The 19,435-nt window shown below is 43.1% G+C and overlaps 1 protein-coding gene across 2 annotated transcripts in view; it reads right to left on the reverse strand.

Annotated features, from left to right (window-relative positions):
• Positions 1–19,435, reverse strand: part of LOC106947614 (trinucleotide repeat containing adaptor 6A) — a 36,029-nt gene continuing 16,594 nt past the window's right edge. The window contains exons 4-27 of one of the 2 annotated variants that reach the window (XM_015032740.1): positions 17,807–18,114; positions 16,843–16,890; positions 12,525–14,513; positions 12,258–12,432; positions 11,299–11,771; positions 11,051–11,182; positions 10,576–10,728; positions 8,220–8,408; positions 7,968–8,128; positions 7,772–7,846; positions 6,920–7,084; positions 6,269–6,412; positions 5,912–6,031; positions 4,817–4,942; positions 4,628–4,705; positions 4,407–4,548; positions 3,641–3,790; positions 3,372–3,542; positions 3,147–3,287; positions 2,556–2,663; positions 2,196–2,426; positions 2,011–2,081; positions 1,771–1,910; positions 1–652 (exon numbers count right to left, since the gene is read on the reverse strand). In XM_015032740.1, coding sequence (XP_014888226.1) covers positions 304–652; positions 1,771–1,910; positions 2,011–2,081; positions 2,196–2,426; positions 2,556–2,663; positions 3,147–3,287; positions 3,372–3,542; positions 3,641–3,790; positions 4,407–4,548; positions 4,628–4,705; positions 4,817–4,942; positions 5,912–6,031; positions 6,269–6,412; positions 6,920–7,084; positions 7,772–7,846; positions 7,968–8,128; positions 8,220–8,408; positions 10,576–10,728; positions 11,051–11,182; positions 11,299–11,771; positions 12,258–12,432; positions 12,525–14,513; positions 16,843–16,888 — 5,529 coding nt within the window. In that variant the 5' untranslated portion in view covers positions 16,889–16,890; positions 17,807–18,114 and the 3' untranslated portion in view covers positions 1–303. The remainder of the gene's footprint in view (positions 653–1,770; positions 1,911–2,010; positions 2,082–2,195; positions 2,427–2,555; positions 2,664–3,146; positions 3,288–3,371; positions 3,543–3,640; positions 3,791–4,406; positions 4,549–4,627; positions 4,706–4,816; positions 4,943–5,911; positions 6,032–6,268; positions 6,413–6,919; positions 7,085–7,771; positions 7,847–7,967; positions 8,129–8,219; positions 8,409–10,575; positions 10,729–11,050; positions 11,183–11,298; positions 11,772–12,257; positions 12,433–12,524; positions 14,514–16,842; positions 16,891–17,806; positions 18,115–19,435) is intronic. The other variant, XM_015032741.1, reaches the window with a different exon arrangement.

The following is a 19,435-nucleotide window of genomic DNA, read 5'->3' on the forward strand; positions in this document are numbered from 1 at the left end:
GGTCTGAAAGAGTACTACCTGGAAGCAAATATCCATCCGTTCACATTATAGAATTGGCCTGCATGATTCAAGTATTCCGACTGATATGTTTTTGGGCTAAAACAAAGTGGACATATGTGCAGAAAGAGAAACGTAACTTGTATTCCACAGGGGGAGACACCCCGGACCCCCGTTTTCTTGAATATCTTGTAAATGAGAAAGAGTCCCAACTAGTGCTGCTGCGTTTAGAACTACTCTTTTCTTTCAGTTTTCTTCAGCTGATTATTCTCTACTGACCCGTCTCCCGGCCCCCCGTCTGGCGCTTCACATGGAGTCCCCGCCCCCCGTCAGGTGGTCCACCGGGAGGAAGGAGCTGATTGGAGAGGAGCTGCTGATCCGCCCCTGCTCAGCGGCGCTGGGGTTCCCCCACAGGCTACTGGAGTAGTTGGGCCCGCCCCACAGAGAGGATCTGTGCAGGTCACCGCTGTTCCACTGGCTGGGGTCAGAGGCGCGGCTGGGGAAGGGGTGAGCCTGATCCATTCGGCTTTGAGAGGAGCCGATGGCCTGCCAGCCAGAGGAGGGCGTGGCCAGTGACTGCCCTTGTGCAAAGAAGCGGCTGATTTCCTCCTCGCTGGCGAACTCAGCCAGTATAGTAGTGTTCCCCAAAACACACCTGCAGGGACACGAAGACGAGTTTATGTTTGCCCCGACACAAAACCCCCGAGTAGAGCTGCTGAAAAAGATAAGGGTTCATACATTTTTTTTTTTTTACAGTAAAATTTAAGCATTTTTTCAGGATTTTCCAGCTTCACATTTGAGACAAAAACCACACAAATAAAAAAAATTCAATTCAATTCATCATTATATGAGGTTTAGTGCTGTTAATAATGATGTATTTTACATTCTGCATCTAGGATAAGATAAACTAAAATATAACATTTTATGTTTTGAAATGTTTCATGTGTCCCGGACAGATCCAAGAATAAAACAACAATTTAACAAATAATAATGAAAAAAAACTTCCCAATTTCATCAATAATGCCATTTCAATGTATAAAATACAAGCCAAGCTTTATTTCATCTACACAGATCAATAATTCATGAGTCAATATTTATCAGATTGAAATAATCCAAACGAAGCACATCAAGGTAAATGGCCTTCCTGCTCAGATTAAATGCTTAAAGCACAAAAAAGTTACAAAAGAAATCTATATTAAAAAAACGCTCTCAGTTTTTCTGATATTTAGCAAAAGGAAATAATTTTGGTAATGATATCTGACCCAAAACAAGAAAAGTTTGGCGTGATTTAACTTAAGACGGTAAGAAAAAAAAAGTGTGCGTCTTTTTTATTAGGCGTATGAAAACATCTGGTATCAACTGTAACGATTTCCAAATTTAGGCTTTTAATTTAACTTTGGATTGTAATTTATTACAACATTTCGCAGTTTGAATATCAAGCAGATTTAAGAACTTTTTTACTTCAGATAAAAGGCTCACAAAACTTCACATTTATTTATATAAAAGAAAAACAAAAAAGTTTCTTCATACTTTTAAGTTGTGTAGCTCTGTCATATTAAATCTCAATGCAGTAAATTCAAATTTGTGGTTGTAAAATGGCAAATTGTAATAAAGTTTAAGGGAATAAATATTTTGCGATGCAACAGCACTTGGACCTCGAAACAACTGGCTAAAATAAGCTGATGGAAAGAAACGAGTTCGCGAATGACATGAAAAGTTGTATGATTGACAGTCTATGAAGTCTGTTGGTGGAAATAAATAGTTCATTCTCACATGTGCAGGCTCTTCTGGGCCTTGGCGGCTTCATCCTTTGAGCTGTAGCAAACCACGGCGTTACCATGTGGCAGGTTGAGGTGGAATGTGATCAGAGGGCCATGCTGCATGCACAGAGTCCTCAGTGTAGAGCCGTCGATCTGGGAACCCAAAAGGAGCACGCAAGCTAAAACATCAAGCACTTGGATAGTAATAAAACACTTAGTTTGTGCTGCGATTTATTTAAACTACTCCGAGTACCTGAGGTGTGAGATTTTTCAGAACGAGCCATTGGGTTCTCCCTGAGCTGCTGCTGTCACCCCAACTGGAGCCTGATTAATAAAAACATCATTTAAAACATTTTAAAAAAGCAGAGAGAGAGCGACATCTCACTCTGTAAAATTATTTATAATAGTAAAATTATAGAAACACCCATGCTGTCTCACCGGGCGTGTATCTGGACTCGGAGGAGCTCCAGCCCCCCAGCCTCAGGGCAGAGCCGTCCCAGCTGGAGGAGGCGGGGCTGGGCTTCTGGCTGGTGAGGCCGGGCGGTGGTCTGGAGGGGGCTGCTACTGGCAGCGGCTTAGGAGACAGGGGGACCTTCCAAAGCTCATGGGCTAAAGAGGAGTTGGACACAGAACCGCCGCCAGGAGACCACTTTGACTCACTGGGTCTAGCTGCAAGGGGGGGAGACAGAGTTTGATTTTATTTAGGAAATGTAAAACTGTGGATCCATGGAGAGAGTATATTTACAGAAAGACGGGTTGATTTAGAGCCACGACGTGATTCCCGAGTGTGAAACGTACCTGAAGTGCTTTGTGCTGTACTGGTGAGGGAACCGCTGTGGCTGGAGGCACGAATGGATGACCAGGCACTGTTAGAAGGCATCGTGGTGTTCAGTGATGAGGATGGCCCTGGGAAACCATAGCAACAGCGTTATTCCTATTGCGTCGTCTCCTATTTAAAGGAGTGCAAAGCTTGGAGTTTCTGGTGAGTCACCAATCTTTAACGAAAAACCTGATTTGCCAATTCCGGTTTTGGTGGATGCCATTTGTTTTTGTCTAGAAAGTTGCTAAATTGGCAACAGTGGGATGACTTTTGTTAACCGGGTAGGTGCAGACGTGACCTGGTGGGCGGGTCAGTCAGTCAGTCCTCTCTCACAGCAGAGAAAAAAGGAGATAGTGGCTCATTTTCAGACCTATGCAGCGGTAGACAAGGTCAGTTTCTCAAGTATTGGTCGATCTCCGATCTCTCGAGGTTAAGAAAATAGGGGCCAATTTATTGGCTGACTTGACTCCTCCGAGTTCCCTTATTTACTAAACTTAGAATCACATCTTCACATTTGAAGCGACGAAGTATGACGGGGCAACATTTTAAAGACGTTTTGTGTGGCCTACCGTTGTTCCTGTCCCTGAGGAGGTCTGTGTCGCGGACGGTGTTGATGGAAAGGTTGTTGATGACACTACCAGGGGTCACGTAAGGGTCAGTCTCGGGGTCGATGTTGGGGTAACCTTTCCAAGGCTCCCCGGGCCGGAACTCTGCAGATAGTCGTCCGCAGTTATTAGCGGTCATTCCAAAGAAACCATTTAAAAAGGAGTTTCCTAGGCTGACGGGGCATCTACCTGGGGGCCAGGTGACAGTATTTCCATGGGGAGGAGGGGAGTTGGCACGGGGTGGCCAGCCATCCCCCACAGAGCCCATTGATTGACCAGGAGGACTCAGGGGAGACGGGCCGGGAGACAGGAAATCACAGAAAGGAGAGTCGTCCAGACGGAGTCCAGACGACATAGCACCTGTAGGATGAAACCTCAGGCTTAGAGACGCAAACAAGTCGACAAGCAGACAGCAGTTTTTTTTCAATGTGCTGTTACTAAATGCACTTAAGGAGTACCAGGTTTACTGCTCTGCTCCAGGGGGTCAGCAGCCCAAAGTTTCTTCAGTCTGGACTGCGGCAGCTCTTTGTAGTTCACAGCTCCTCCGCCACTGCTGCTTCCACCCCCAACACCCATGTCCAGGGTTACATTCTGGTTAGAGTTCAAGCCTGATGGCAAGAGACGGAGGCAGAGGTCAGGAACAGCGAGAGTACATTCAGCTTAATGAAAAATATTCACACCATTTAAACTTCTTCACATTTTTTTTTACGGAACAACCACAAACCTCACTGCTGAACTGAGAAACGTGGAATGAATTAGTTTCAGTCGATCCGAGTCGAATCTTTGCAGAACTTTCAGTCACTAGAAATGAGTGTGTTTGAATATTTTTGCCCACTTCTGTTTGCTAAAACAAGGTTTCCCTCAGGAAACCTGCTCAGCACGGTGGTAGTCCACCAGCGGCCCAAAGTGCATCAACTATAAACCTAGCTTAATCCGTCTAAAGCCCTATCTAACATAAATGACGCTTCACCTGCCCGCCAGGCTTATGGTACACTAGGAGAACCCTGCTAATAAAGCTCAAGCTCAGTCAGATGAGATTAAGATTACATGGCATCTGAACATCAGTTTTCATATTTCATTGCCAACAACAGGTAAGATTTCTCATCGGTTCCTGTCCTTCTTCACCCATACTTTAGTAAATCGTGAATAAAATTACGTCAACCCCATTTGAAATTCGAGAAACTGCGTCTGGTGATTTAGACGACTGACTAGGAGTCGACATACCAAAGGAGAAGTTGCCAAAGGAGCCGATGGAGGAAGCGTCCTTCTGCAGGTCTGGGGTGTTTTGGGACAAGTAGTTGTCGGGATACGGTTTGAGTTGCCGAGGAGGCTGCATCATTGATGGAGACGAACCAATGGGACGCGTCTGTGGAGAGGAGGAGGAAGGAAGCGACATTTTACCTATATCTGGTGGAAGTTGGCTTGAAATTAGGAAACCAACTCACCTGTTCAGTCTGACGACCCATGGGCATGGCCCTCTGGCTTTGAACCTTTTGCTGCTGCTGATGCTGAAAGAGAAGACGCTGCAGACAGACGACGGAGTCAAAACGCAGAACGAGAATCACGACGACCCTTTTAATGACAGTTCTCGCATTTTAACTAAGCCGGGTCTGTGCAAGCCTCCACTGTCGTACCTGTAGCTGGCTGAGCTGGTTGAGCTGGTTGAGCTGGGAGAGTTGGTTGAGCACAGCCACCTGCTGACCAAACAGAGGGTTCAATCCACTGTTAGCTCCTGGGTACTTCAGCAGAGAGGGAGGGACCTGGACCAACAGAGACGGATGCAGGTTTAAGTAAGATCTGCCGTCTTTGGAAGATGAAATGAGGAAGAACACCAGGATGTTCTTCCTCAAAGTGAAGCTTGTGACGCCATTTGCTGAATTAAGCTCTGACTGGATATAAAGGCTGCATTGCCTTTATTTGAGACGCAATTTAAGTAAACAAAGCAAGTAGTTCTTCAGCTTTTGCAATGCCGTCTTGACCATATCAACAAATATATTTAGATGGCAATACCAAAAATGGTATAATCTGGAGACAGAAAAATAAGCATGAAGTTTGGTGAATAAAGGTAATTTTTCATACTGCAATTGGTAATTTAACGATACATTTAAAATGTTCATACTGAGCAAAATTTTATCACAAAACTCCAATAATAATAAACACATAAATAAATTATAATGAAAACTATCAATATAAATATATACAATAAAGATGAATGGGAGCTTATTAGTCTTATGCCAACAGCAGGAGAAAATGAGAATTTGTTCTCAATCAACCCACCAAAAATAAAGGAAAAATTAAGGGAAAAAATAACTAAAATATTTGATCATTTACAGTTTTATACTTGAATCTGGACTTGGTTTGACTGTTTGAAACAAAATTGTTTTGGTTTCTCCCCCACAACTGTAAAAATGTTTTCCACAAAATGTTTTCCATCTTGATCCAAATATTTTCCATGAAATTAGTGGGAATTTTGGCGTCGTATTTTTCTAATTTCTTGCAGATATTTCAAGCACTAGCTAAAAGATTTGTACAAAACCTTCATGCAATTCCAAAATTCAACAGGTTTGTTCAGTTTTGTTGTTTATTTTCCAAAAATAAAGGATAGAAAAGTAAAAATTTCTGGCAGGCTTCAAAAGAGCCCAAGAGTTTCAAAAAAACAAATTGTTTAAAAACAGTTGCTGAATGCCACATGATTATAATATAATTACTGCATTGTTAGTTTGGTCTACCTGAGAGGGCAGGATGGTCGGAGGCACTTGGTTGCGAAGATTGGGTTGAGGTGGGGGTTGGGACTGGGGGCCTCCTCGGCCCTGTGCTACGCTGCTGCCACCCAACATGGGATTTACATTCTGAGGAGGAAAAAGAAAGAAAAAAATAAACCATTTCATATGAAGTTATTTAAACAACCAAGATGCAACAAGAGAAACAACCAACCACATGCTTTTTTTAAGAGTTTAAGGTCTAAGATTTAATAAATGTCAGGAATGTGTTGGAAAATAAGCCACAACGCCAGCCATGTAATCTGAAAGCTCAAAATAATGGAAAAAAACCCCAACAACCACCAATCGTCATCCTTCCACACTCACCTGCGGAGCGGCCCCAGAACTAGAGTGGGAAGGGGATGGCCCGGAGTTGAAACAGGGGATAGGCTGAGCAAAATTGCTAGGGGAAAGGCTCATGCTTTGATTGGAGGAGAGCTCATCAGAAGCAGGGCTATCATAAGCGGAAAGCTGCAGAAACAAAGGCCCGGCGCGAACAGCACATGGACGGCAAGCACAGAGGGACAGGAAGCACGTCAGCAGCCAAATAAGCACAGAGAGGGAAGGGAAGAAAAGAGACAAAGTAATTAATTTTGCATAATGAGGATGGTGAAAAGAGAAAATTCTGGGTGCGAGAGAAAAGTGCAGCGAAGCACAAACAGATTTAAGATCGAGTTGAAGCGCGACAGAAAAACGGACCTGGAAATTTTAACTAAAAAGAAAAGCCTGAACTTCGAGGCAATCTGGTCAAACTCCTTATGAGAGGCAATTTAATCAAGTCAAATACATGAAAAAAAATTACAAGTAATGCTGCGCAGCAACTGAGAAGAGCTCATTTAAAAAAAAAAAACAAAAAAAAACAGTGCAGACATGCAGCGTGTCAGAACAACCACTGAGGGGCAGAAGAGGGCAAAGAAAGCAACAGCTAAGCAGACGATCCTCCCCTCTAAAGGCTTCATAGCTGAAGCTGCTGCGTACCTTGTCAAGGTAAGGACGATCTACGACAGAGTCCTTGTGATACTGGTGTCGAGAAACTGGGTTCTTCCCCATGATGCCGTTGTAGTCCCCCATGCTGCTCATGTCCATACGTTTGTCCGTCCCCATGCCTGATCCTGGCTTCATGGACTCGTCAGGAGAGTCCTTCTGCAAAGGCAAGAAGATCTAGATTTACTGACATTGTTTGAGGAATATGATCAGGAATTTATGCACAGAAAGGCATACAAGTTGCATCTCCTATTGATAATATCCCTGAAAATCTTTGTATTTTTTCCCCCACCATTTCCTACATAAAAACAGTTGAGCCTCTCCACTCTGCTTCCTTGATTTTTCCAAATGAAGTGCAAAGTTTAAATTTAATCTAAAGAGATGAAATTAAAAGAGTCCTTCATCTCTTTAGCAACAGGTAACCTCTGGTCCAGGAATGCAGGAGCTGCTGTAGATGCGTGTCTGCGGCTCTTAAAGGAATAAAATCTACAAATTCCTAAGTGGGCGTTTCCTTCACATTCCCATCGAGACTGAATACGTTTGTACAAGTTATTCTAACAGTTTTTCTTTGCACTAAACTTTCCACTTATATGCTGAAAATGCAGCAATCTGAACAACTAGCTTCATTCTGTGCAGCCCATGATATCTCTGGACTGTGTATATATATATATATATATATCGAATTACTGAAATCAATTACATTTTTTAAAAGTTCTTCAAAATATACCTGTATTTTAAGCATGTTTTTCCACTCATCTCCTCTGTGTCCGAGTTGTACTAACGATGTGAGATTATTGAAACATTCAAACAGAAACTGAACTTTGAGCAGAACAGGATGAAGCTTACAGAGAAAGACATGCTGTTGAACTGGGCGATAAAAGGTTTCCAATGGTCGTCCTGCTTGTTGACTGGTTTGTTCATCTGAAACACAGATTTAAAAAAAGAAAGAGAGACTCTTAGTTTGTCAACGAAAAAAGAGGGGAGGGGGAAATCTAAGTATTTCTGCCTTTTTTAATACAACTGTGTGTTTAATTGGACAGACCTTGTTGGGGCCTTTCTGCTTGTAGTTCCACGTGTTCTGGTCATGAGACCGGCTGTCCTGTTGGTTGTTGCTCCACATCCCAATCTCCACCTCCTCCTCCTGGTCCCAGCTGTTGCTCATGGACACGTCCTCACTACCCCACGTCTCCATAGGCTTGGGACCTGCAGATATTAAGGAAAGACGTTAAAAGACAAGAAAACAAAAGCAGGCGGTGCAGTACGTATGTGAGGTGAACACCTGCCGTCCACCTACCAGACTTGTGCTGGTTGCCCCATCCTGGCCCAGATTCTCTGACGTCCTTGTTGGGTTCGTCCCAGCCAGCGCTGGTGTCCATGGGCTTCCCCCAGGCAGATGTCCCGTTGTCCACCGTCACAGGTGGACCAGCTGAAGGTTCCCCCCATGAGGAAGACTCCTTCTGCTGAGAGTAGGGCTCTCCCCAGCCTGCAGAAGTGGAGGACACCATATGAGCCGCTGTGTAATTTCTGAAGTGTCCCCTTCAGTAGCTGAGACATTGTTGGTATTCGGAAGCATTTCTCTTTTCTTAAACACAGGGAGCCTCTGCAATCAGTCAAACCTCTGGTGTTTAGACACCTCTTTTAGTCTGCTTTGACTAAGGAAGGGTTACACCAATGCCAGCTTGATTAAGCAAGTGTTTATTTAGATGTTTAGCCTTTATATAGTGAGAAACATGTGCAGAAGGCTCTTGTTACAGCTGACCCCTCAGACCTGCAGCTTTCTCCTTCTGCAGGAGGAGTTTGGGGGGAATGCCAGGGAGGGCTTCTTATAAAAATAGGACTGACCACGGGGTAGCCAGAGGTTTCAAAGGTCCTCTGGTAAATGTGCATACAGTTGTAAACTTGCATAAAGGACAAAACTTGAAATTGATTGACACCAGAGATGGGTATCGTATCGTTCATCATTTATCATGATACATTTCACCACGATACATTCCAATTAATGTTTATAAAATCAAAAAAATGTCCGGCTCATCGGCAATGCGACATGCATATTGTGTTGAGATATAATATGCACGCCTTGTAGCAGAATATTAAAAATGTCCAAGTCAAAATCCACTATTTTGATAGTTAAGCTTTCAATTCATTACAAAACAACTCAATTTAACAGCAGTCAGAATTCGAGGTGGTTGTCACATTCGAGTCCATTTAAACCAGTTTCAGCAGATGTCACAAACTCAAATGTAAGACCTTTGACACCATCGTGAATTTAATTTAAGACCCATTATCTCCAAAAACATGCACAGACTTCGTCCAGTAAATTGCTGATGAATGTGCACTTTCCAATGATGGACACACACAAAAAAAAAAGCTAGCTAGCAAGAGTAGGTTAGCAGTGAGTCGCAGGACATAATGAAGATGTCTGCATGTAACCAAGACTTTTGCCTGACAGAAAAATCCCACAAGGAATAAAAAAGAAAAAAATAGACTATGCAACAATAAATAGTCCTACCAAGACAACATTTAAGATTCGTAATTAATATATATAAACCCAACTGTTTGTTGTTTTTTTTTAATTTATGTAGGACTTTTTAGGTACATTAACTTAAGACTTTTTAAGGATGCGCAGACACCCTGTAAACAGTCCTGCCCTTGTATTCTACCCATCTTGTAGCTTTTTAGGAACTTTAAACATCTGGGTAAAAAAAAAAGCATCCCCACATCATGAGGCTGTTAGCATCTATCATTTTATTTCTAAAAATCTAAATTGTTTTTCACCACTTTGCAATTGTGCAAAACATTGTGATACTCTATTCCCTATCATGCAAAAATATCTTAATGTTTATGAAAAATATGACAAATGCAGCTATGAATATGGGCAAAACACAGAGGTTGTTGTAGTTGGTTCACTGCACAAGGACGTGTGAATGGGCTTAACACCCTATTTGTGCATTTCTCTTTCTCAGGCCCTTTCTGCAGAATAGCTGCCTTACACTGAAAACATTCCCATTACCAACGCAGAAGACCTCCTCCTTTGCCATTCATGTTCTCTCTTGCTCTTTTCTACTTCAACTCAACAAAAGTGAACGTGCAGAATTGGTGGGTGAACAAAAAAAACTAAAGAAAGGAAGAAGAAGAGGTGAATGAGAAAAAAAAAATGATGCTCTTAGCATTCCAGAGAGATGACTCAACCAGCTTTGGAAAAAGCTCTCAGCTCAGACAACACAGTAGGAGGACTGAGAAAGGTTTCTACTGGCTCAGTTTTTACCCATGCAGCTCTGAAAACCCATGCATGTGTTATTTGTGAGCATCTGCACAAATAACACATTTTAATTCAGAATACAACTGCTCACTTAATGTGGTATATTTACCTAAAAGTTGAAACGTGAATGCATGATCTGCTTTGAGATTACTTCATGAGATTTAATATATCCAAGTCTCATAACTTACATATACTAGGTAAGGTAGTATAACTTTTATTTTTTTTATTTTATGTAAAAACAGAAATATCTGTGATGTTTTGGATTTATCTGTTCATTCTCTCTAATGAAATGTCAGCTTGTCAAGAGTTTTCCTCTATTACATAAACAGACATTTAAATACACAGTGAAAAAGGCCATTCGTATTCGCAAGTTAATATGTTTGTAACCTACTTGAAGTGGAGGTTTTGTCCTGGTTGACGTGCTGCACAGGCGGCATTGAGCTGTGTGCTGGGTGGGGTTTATTCTGAGAGGGCGGGGCCATGGGCTCCGGATCCGACTGAGTGGTCCTGCTCCACATGTTGACAGCGCCTCCGCTGTATTTACCTGCGAAAAGTTTGCAACATTCTTATAAATAGCATGTTTTTATTTTTCAGGCACAAATATGCAAGGACATTTTGGGATATTTCTTTTTTTCAATGAGCCTACTCATTGAAAAAAAAATTCTGCATAATTCTTTGAATACAAATATGCTACTTTGGTGTAATCGTGACCTAACATAGTGCAAATCTGACAGCTTCATGTCTGTCACTTTGCAATAGAAAAAGATTTCCATTCATACTCTCAAGTGCTCAGTTGTTAGTTGCCTTTAATGGTTTAATGTAAAATCAGTCTTTTTAAAGATATCAGTATTGGAATGGGTCGTTACCAGGATCTCCCCACGCTGCAGTTCCGTCATCAATCTCCATTCTCCGACGGATGGACTCTGGAGAAGGTTCCTCCCACCCGGTTGCAATGTTCTCCTTCTGGCCTACAGCAGGCATTGGGCCACCAAGCCAGCCTGAAATAACAAAACCATGACATAAGCTCGATTATTCCTCTCAAAACGCTTCACTGTAAACGCATTCAGTTCAGCTATGATCAATTCTAGCAATGGTAAACCCCTCTGATCCCTACCTGTGGGTTTGCTGGAACCCTGGTTGCCCCTGGACATGCTGGATTCAGGACCTTTACTCCATTCGTTAGAAGGTTTAGTGTTGGCGTCCCCCCAGTTCTGAGCTCCATGGTTGTTCTTCCCCGGCTCACCCCAGCCTTGGCTGCTACTTTGAGGGTTGGGCTTGTGGACCGGGTCTCCCCAGTTGGAACTGGGGTTTGGAGTGCTCTGGTCAGGAGTATTTGGTCCTCCGCTGCCTACCCAGGTGCTGCTGCTGCTGGTGGTCCGGCTCGGCTCGCTCCAACATCCGGAGCCGGAGCGGTCGCTGTCGCTGTCCCAGCCCACTGAGCTGGCGCCCTTCTGAGGTTCCCCCCAGTGGTTGCTGGCTCCTGTTCTGGTGCCGTCGCCACCGCTGCTGCCCCATCCCTCGCTACCGTTTCCACTGTTGGACCCCCAACCCTGCTGCATTTTGGGTGTATTAGTCCATGTCATTGACCTAAAGGGGGGGGTAAAGGTTGGTAAATTGTAAATACACACTGAAAAACAAAAAATATAATAAAATTGTTATAAGCATGGTTGAGAGAACATTCAGAGAGAAAAGGTGATTATTAATATAAAGGAATACCAGAATTTAAAGGTTTTATTAAAAAAAGAAGCAACAATTGGCTCTACTTCCAATGCATTTTGATACATGCTGATTAAATATTCTGGTATGAATATACCAATTTAATTCTGGTAACAAGCTATCAGCTGGTTAATAAGTCTGGCTTAACAGATATTCTAATCATACACCTATGAATGATGGCTGCCGCTCATTTTTCCTTTCAGCCAGCTGAGCAGCAGCAAGAGGAGGGAGTTGCAAAGCAAAATTTGCAACTTTCTGTTTTACTATGACCTTGTTAAGCCATTAAAAATTTGTTCTAAGAAACTCTCAGAGTAACTTTTTAGCTTGCATGCAGCTGGAAAGTTGGGCAATGCTCACCTGTCCTCTTTAACGTTGTTGTTGTTCCAGGTGTTGCTGCTGTTACCACCCTTGTAACTGGATCCATCATCCCAGCCACCTCCTCCTTTACTGTCCCAACCTGATGTTTGTTTCTGCTCTCCCCAGCCAGAGCCTCCATTATCAGGGCCTGAGCTGCTTGGCCCAACCCCCCAACCTGCAAGCACATCCAAGACACAATGATCAACTTTCCTTCTTGATGTTTTATAGTGGGAACAGTAGGTTTATGTTGAATATTTCAGCTCCTACCTCCAGAGGTCTGGGAGGGAGCTGCCGACGTTGCTGTGCCCCAGCTGGAACCCCCGCTGCTCTGCTTTCTTTCATCCCCTTTAGGACCCTGATTGACCGAGGGAGAATTGACGTCCCAAGCGGTGTTCTGCCGTATGGGCGTTTGTCCCCATCCAGTGTTGGAAAGAACCCTCGGGTCCACATCGACCCGGGTTATGGCTGGCGTCATCGACGGGGTATGGTTGCCTTTCCTGCGGTTTCCTCCTTTAGACTGGTTGACGTCCCTGTCTGAGCTGGATCGACCTCCGGAGCTTTCACAACTTCCTTCGCTTCCTCCGGAGCAGCCCCAGCCTCCAGTGACTCCTCCCAGGCTCTGACTCCCGCCGCCTGCTCCTGCTCCTCCCATACCCATAGCGTCATCCTCGAGGCTCTTCCACCCATTGTTGGGAGAACTTCCTTTCTGAATTCCTGCGTCTGAACTGTTGCCAGTCGTCACCGATCCCCATTCTCCGTTTGACATTTTGCTGTTCGAGGTGGAAGAAGACGATGACGACGACGAGGAAGAGGAGGATGCGCTGCTCCCCCACGGGCGAGGGATCCCTGCTGGAGGGCCCACAGTAGTTTGGTTTCCACTTCCAGGCGCTTGGCCTGTAGAGCCTGGGATTTGATTAGGGCCAACGCTCCAGGACAAGTTACTTTGAGGCTGGTTCGGGGTGTTGGTGGGCCCTTGGTCCGACCGTGGGGCCCCAGTGTTATTGTGGTTATTATTACTCTTAAAAGCAGCAGTAGAGGAGTTCTGGGAGTTCACAGTGTCTACATTAAGGGGGCCTTTGTCTACAGGGTAGGTAGCTGCGCCCCAAGGCGTACCAAAAGCCCCAGTACCTCCTGATTCTCCTTGAGAGTGCTGGGGAGCTAATGAGGAGCTTCCATTGGCCAGCGGCCCCCCATTTCCTCCTCCAATGGAGCCCCAGGAATGCTCCCCGCTGAGCAGGGGTGAGGCGGTAGAGTCTGGTGGACTAGAGGTCATTGTGGCGTTAGTAGTAGTAGTAGTATTCATCAGGATAGTGTTATTTGGTCCATTGGGTTCAGTGTTAAGGTTGCTAGGCAGCAGACCGCCATTGCCACTATTGCTGCCTCCTAACACCTTGCTGCTCGATGTACCATTATTCACCTCAGTGTCTTCCATCATACTGCTGCTGTCTGGAGCTGCCATGCCCCCCCAGGCCATTAAGGGCCCGTGGTGAGGAACCACACCCAGTTTAGAAGTCATCCCGTGAGCCTGTGGAGGCCTTTGGCCCTGGCACACCGGGTTTGGGGTTGGATTCTGTGGCCAGGCACCGTGGTTGGCATTTGGATTTAAAATGTTTGGGTTTGACCCTCCATTTATATAAGAGTTGCTTCCACCGATGGTGTTCATGTTGCTGCCTGACTGGGAGCCCCATACACCACTACTGCCAAATAGCTTGTTGTTGTGGTTACTCATATTATTGCTGCCAATACTGCTGGACCCAGCCATGGAGTAGTGTGAGGATCCGGTGATATTGTTTTCGTTATTTGCGTTGCTTAAGGTTCCGATGCCTCCGACCTGACAAATGTTGCTGTCTCCGTTCACACCGACACCAACCATCATGGTGGATGTCAGGGAGGAGGGGGAAGAAGCTGTGGAGGACACGGAGGAAGAAGTGTTGGCTGACATCATCATCACTGTAGTCGCAGCAAGGCCGAGGTTCTTCTCTGAACCGACTGAAGAGTTAGAATCTGCATCCATGCATTCTGATGCCAACTCCGGATCGGACCCTGAACCACAGCCAGAGGAGGATGAGGAGCAAGAAAATGAAGAGGAGGAGGGAGGCCACACAGAGGAGCTGGGTGAACAAGTGTTGTTGGATTTGTCGGAACTCCCGTCACCTAGGACTTTGCTCCAGTTGCTGTTACCATCACTGCTGCACGGGGAGCCAGAGGACCAGGGGGGAGGCTCATACTGGGAGTCCAAGCCAGGATGCTCCAAACCTGCGGAGAACAGGATGGAACGCTGTTGAGATTTGAGCGTAGAAGCAGCTGCAAAAAATGCTAATCTATCCATCCTGAAGCCAGAACTGGTTCGTGAAAGACCTAAAATGAAGTCTAGTTAAAGTTTTACTCCGCTATAGGAGGGTCACTCTAGGGTGGTTACAAATTGTCCAAAAGGCCTGAGGACTAAGTTGATTTCAACCCCTTTCCACCTCGATACTTTCAGGAAGGGACTTTAATAATCCAAAAAGTTTCTAGCTGGAGTTCAATAAACTGGTTTAGGGCTGCAAATGTCACATAATCTTTTGGAGAGAAAAAAAAAAAAAAAAAACAACTTGTGATTTTTGATGTAAAAAATTTGCTGTCATTATTGAAAACCTAAACCTTTACTTCTATTTTCAGGTTTTAGAGGGGAAAAAAAACTTTTGAATGAATACATTTTAAAATGGTGCTTTAAAGGAAAAATGATCTAAAAATTAGTTGATGGTATTTTTGTATTTTATTGTGGAAATTCAATAATGAAAATCTGCTAAAACCTTTATTTGAAATTATAGTTATTAAAATCTAAAGACAAAGTCATCAAGAGCCTGGAAGCTGCAGACCCCTGGACCAGCGTTTCAATTTAAAACAATATTAAAATAGTATTATAATAGTAGCTCTGTAAAAGATGTTTACCAAACATTGCTTCCCAGGCTTCAGTTATTACATTAATAAGATTTGTTTAATCATGGTACAAACTCTGCGACTGATCTGTCACCGACGACCCGATGCCAGTTCCTCCCAAAACAACATCCAACTGTACATCCATTACGCCACAAAAGTAGAGAAACAGACCTCCATTAATACTACAAACATCGGTTTGGTGTATTAAGTCCGTTAGATGGTTTTTATTTAACTCCTCATTCACAATCTTTATATTTTGCCATTTTGTCCAATCGTTAATTTGCCAACTGTTCTGAATGCCATTGCTGCCAAAACTAAGCCTGGACACAGCTGCCACCATTTTGTCTCCACAGCAGGATACAAAAGCATGCCAAAGCTATTAAAGAAGATTCAGTGAGGCAGGCGACTGGCTGCTGACGAGGCGTTGGAGGGCACAGGAAGGATGCCAACTGCATGAGGAAAAAGAAGTTGGCAAGGGGGAGGAAATGAAGGCATCTAAGATTGAAATCAACAGCATTCAGATCTGGCATGTTTCTAAAATTAGATTTCAGACTGCATCCAGTTATCCCCCTCCTTCACCGTTAAACACCCATTCTGTCACTGTGGCGTCTGCCTAAATCTTCAGGAGGCATATTCACTGTAGTAATTCTGTCATGTTGCATCAGTATGTGGTTCTCACAGCAGGAAATAAAAGTTTGACACCAAAACCAAAGCTCAATGAATCCAGATCATTTGACTATTGTGTTAAAAAAAAAAAAGCAATCAAGAGAATATTTGATGCAACATTTACATTTTCAATCACAACTCAAAAGACGGAGGTGGTCTGTTTTAATGGCTAACAGGACAAAACTTGGGTTAGTAATGCCATTTCAAAATGAAAGCATCTAATGCAGCCTCTCAGACGCTGCAGGCACAAACAGGAAGTGTTCAGAATGACGTGGTTCCTCTTGTCAGATTTTTTAACCTTCTCTTTTCGCTAAACCTGGCAGGAAAGCCAAATAATAATGCAAGGCATACTATCAATTAAACAAACAATTCTCTATTGAAATTGTCACCCGAGATGCAACTTCCTGCTAACCTTCACAATAAAACCATGAATGAAATGTATGTAGTTTATTATAAAGGCATTTAAAATTTTGTCTCGTTCCATTTGTAAGACGAAATTACATATTAGTATTATTATTCTACCAGCTTCCAATAATCTGTTTTACAAAAAAATAGTGATTTCAACTGGTGTCTGTGACATTTTGTTTGTTTTTGTTGGTGAAGAAGGTTCCTAAACCACAAAGACAGTATAATGAAGCCAAGTGTTGTAGCTGATGCAGCATGTCAACAGGACTGGCTACAAGTCAGCTAAACACAACCAGATATCTGAATGTTTTCCTTTAAACAATCTTCACTTCTAAAGCCTCCATCTGAAAAATAAAAAATTGTCCCCGTCCAGCGTATCTTACAATGTTTGCCAGATCTTTCCTTGCACCCTGCAACATTCCCTTCCTCTCCCATTTATCTCCATCCCACCGAGAAGCAATGAACACAATGCACCTTCCATCAAGGTCAAGACCCGGTCTCACAATTTTTTAAAGCAAACAATCATCATAGGGCATTACAGGACAGAAGGGCATGCAGACAGAGAGTTCAGGAAGAAGCCATAACGTTGTGTCACCTGTTTGATTAGGGGAATGGCTGACGGAATCCCGAATGGGAGCCATGCCTGGAAACAGAAAGCAAAGGATCAGACTTGAAAGGGGACAGAGGTGGAAAACAGAAAAAGGTTTTAGAAATAGTTGAAGCTGAAATGCAATTCAATGAGAATCCAGTAGTGCAGAGCGCTAATGTCGAGAACATTCGAGAGAAGAGAAGCTTGCAGTGTGTTAGTGGCCAGTGTACGCACAAACATTTAGGGCAGCGAGTAACGATTGAAGTAATGTATTCATTATTCTGACGATTAATCGGATTAAAAAAAACAAAAAAACATGCATATTCTGCAGATTTTTCATTCATCCACTGAAGATTATTTTATACAATGTTAGAAAAACATTAAAAAGGACAATGAAAATAAGTTTCTTTTTGTATAAGACAGACATTATACTGCATTTTAATCATTTCAGCCCTACCTACATCTACAGTTATCTTTAGTTAGTCAGATTTCACGACTCATAGCGTGTTTTCACTTTTGATGAATTGAGGATCTCTGCAAATTATCATGAGGTTTTTTTTTCTTCTAATCATCATAAAACGCATACTGGTCAACCCATGTATTCCTAAATGCTCAAATCAGTAAAAGCTAATTAGAACATAAACATGTTTATGTAACTCAATAGTTGTAATTATGACTCAGACATTATTTCACATGCAATCAAAAGAACACATCCCTTTGAGGCAACAGGAGGCTCACTCAAATGGTTAACCGTTTCCCTTACATTACGATTCTCTCATACCAATTCTTAAAAATTGGATAATAATAAAAGTGTTTAGTGAGTTAAAGCAAAAGGACCCCTCCGCCACATTCAAAACCATCTAAGTGAACATTTGTCCTCAGGACCGACATCCATGGCAAACAGTGCGTTTATAAAGCCTGGTGTTGCTGTAGGAAAACAGAAAAGCTCCTTCTGCTTCTCACAGTTTACCTTTGAGTGCCACTGCTGGCTGCAGCTCCTGGCTGGACAGGAGGGCGTCCCCGACTTCGGTGGAGAACAAGCGACCGTTGGTTCCCAGGTCGGCAACGGGGAGGTCAGCGGTCAAAGCTTGGTTAAGCGCAGCCTCAAGGGTGTGAGGTGAGGAGGCAGAGCTTGTAAGAGCAGGCAGCAGGCTGATCAGCCCCCCTTGGCATTGCTGGGGACTTTGTGTGTGTAGGGGTGTGTGTATGGATGGGGAAGGGGTGTAGGGGGCTGTGGTTTTGATTAAGGTCTCTGTCTTGACCAAGTATGCTCTGGCACTGCGAAAAAGAAGAGAGAAAAATGTTATTAGCGGTTTTTAAACAACTATATCCAGGGCTTCCCCCAGTGTATTATAAGCCTGGCGGGCCACCAGGCTTTACTTGTGCCCCCCTCCAGGCTAACTACTGCTTATTTATTTAAGTCTTTTTAAAATATTTGCATTTTTAAGACCTTATAGTTTGTGTTCAGGGGTTAATCTTCCAATCTTTCAGTAACACATGATTATTAAATTCAAATTTCCCGTCAACTTTAAACATTTTCTGAACTTAAAAACACAACATGTTGCTGGACGAATGACTGCCCCAGCACCAAACCACCAGGCTTAGCAAGTTTTCTGGGGGAAACCTTGTATATCCATAAGCTAAAGCATTTTTTACATTTAACCTGAGATTTCACATTAAAACATATTTTAATTTCCCCTTTTCAGAAAGAAAACCAATTCATGAAAACCTGAAAATAATCTAGTATTCAAGAATTGAAGTGTGAAAAAACAACAGTCTGGCACCTTTCAGCCACGATCACCACTAACATCACTGATAAACTATGAGACCAAGAGCAAAAAATGATGAATAAGTTAAAAAGAACGTTAAATAACTCATCTACTGTCAGCTACGACTAGGCCTGTCACAGTAACAAATTTTGCTGAGCGATTGTCTAAAAAATTATTGCGATAAATGATAATATTGTTTCAAGACCTTTTGACACTGATTTAATGGAAATGCCTAATAATGCATGTGATTTCCTGTCATAGATAGATACACTTTATTTTCAAAAGAACACATAACACTGGAACTGATAAAACAAAACAACCAAAAACAAAAATAAAATGGATTCTCAGGCTCCATTAACAAAAAAGGTACTTGAATAAAAACTAAACAACATAAAGCCAAAGTGGAAATAAATACTGCATTCAACCAAAAGAGTGCAGATTATGAAGTCTGTATACTATATTATCCTTCAGTAATCACTAGATTTAAATAGAGAAGACGGGCACATCCGACCACCTAATGCAATAGTTCACACTACACGATTTTTTGTCCTCATTTTCCCCTTACGACAATCTTAGATCGTTGGCCGATCTAAGATTCTCGCTGGTGATTTCGTAACCGATCATCCTGCAGTGTGTGGTGAGTTACGGTGGATTGTCGTGGCCGCTCCAATCTAAATCAGGTGTTTTCCCCGACTGGGAGCTTAACGCTGAATGTGACAGGTAGCCAATCAGAAAGCACGGATTCTCCTCCACGAGGGGAATCCCAAACAGCTGACACGGTGAAATGATATGTGGGAACAACAATAATATTTAACATTTCATACAAAGAA

Source organism: Poecilia latipinna, unplaced genomic scaffold, assembly GCF_001443285.1.
Source record: "Poecilia latipinna isolate Pla-1442-1.1 unplaced genomic scaffold, P_latipinna-1.0 Scaffold249, whole genome shotgun sequence".
NCBI lineage: Eukaryota > Metazoa > Chordata > Actinopteri > Cyprinodontiformes > Poeciliidae > Poecilia > Poecilia latipinna.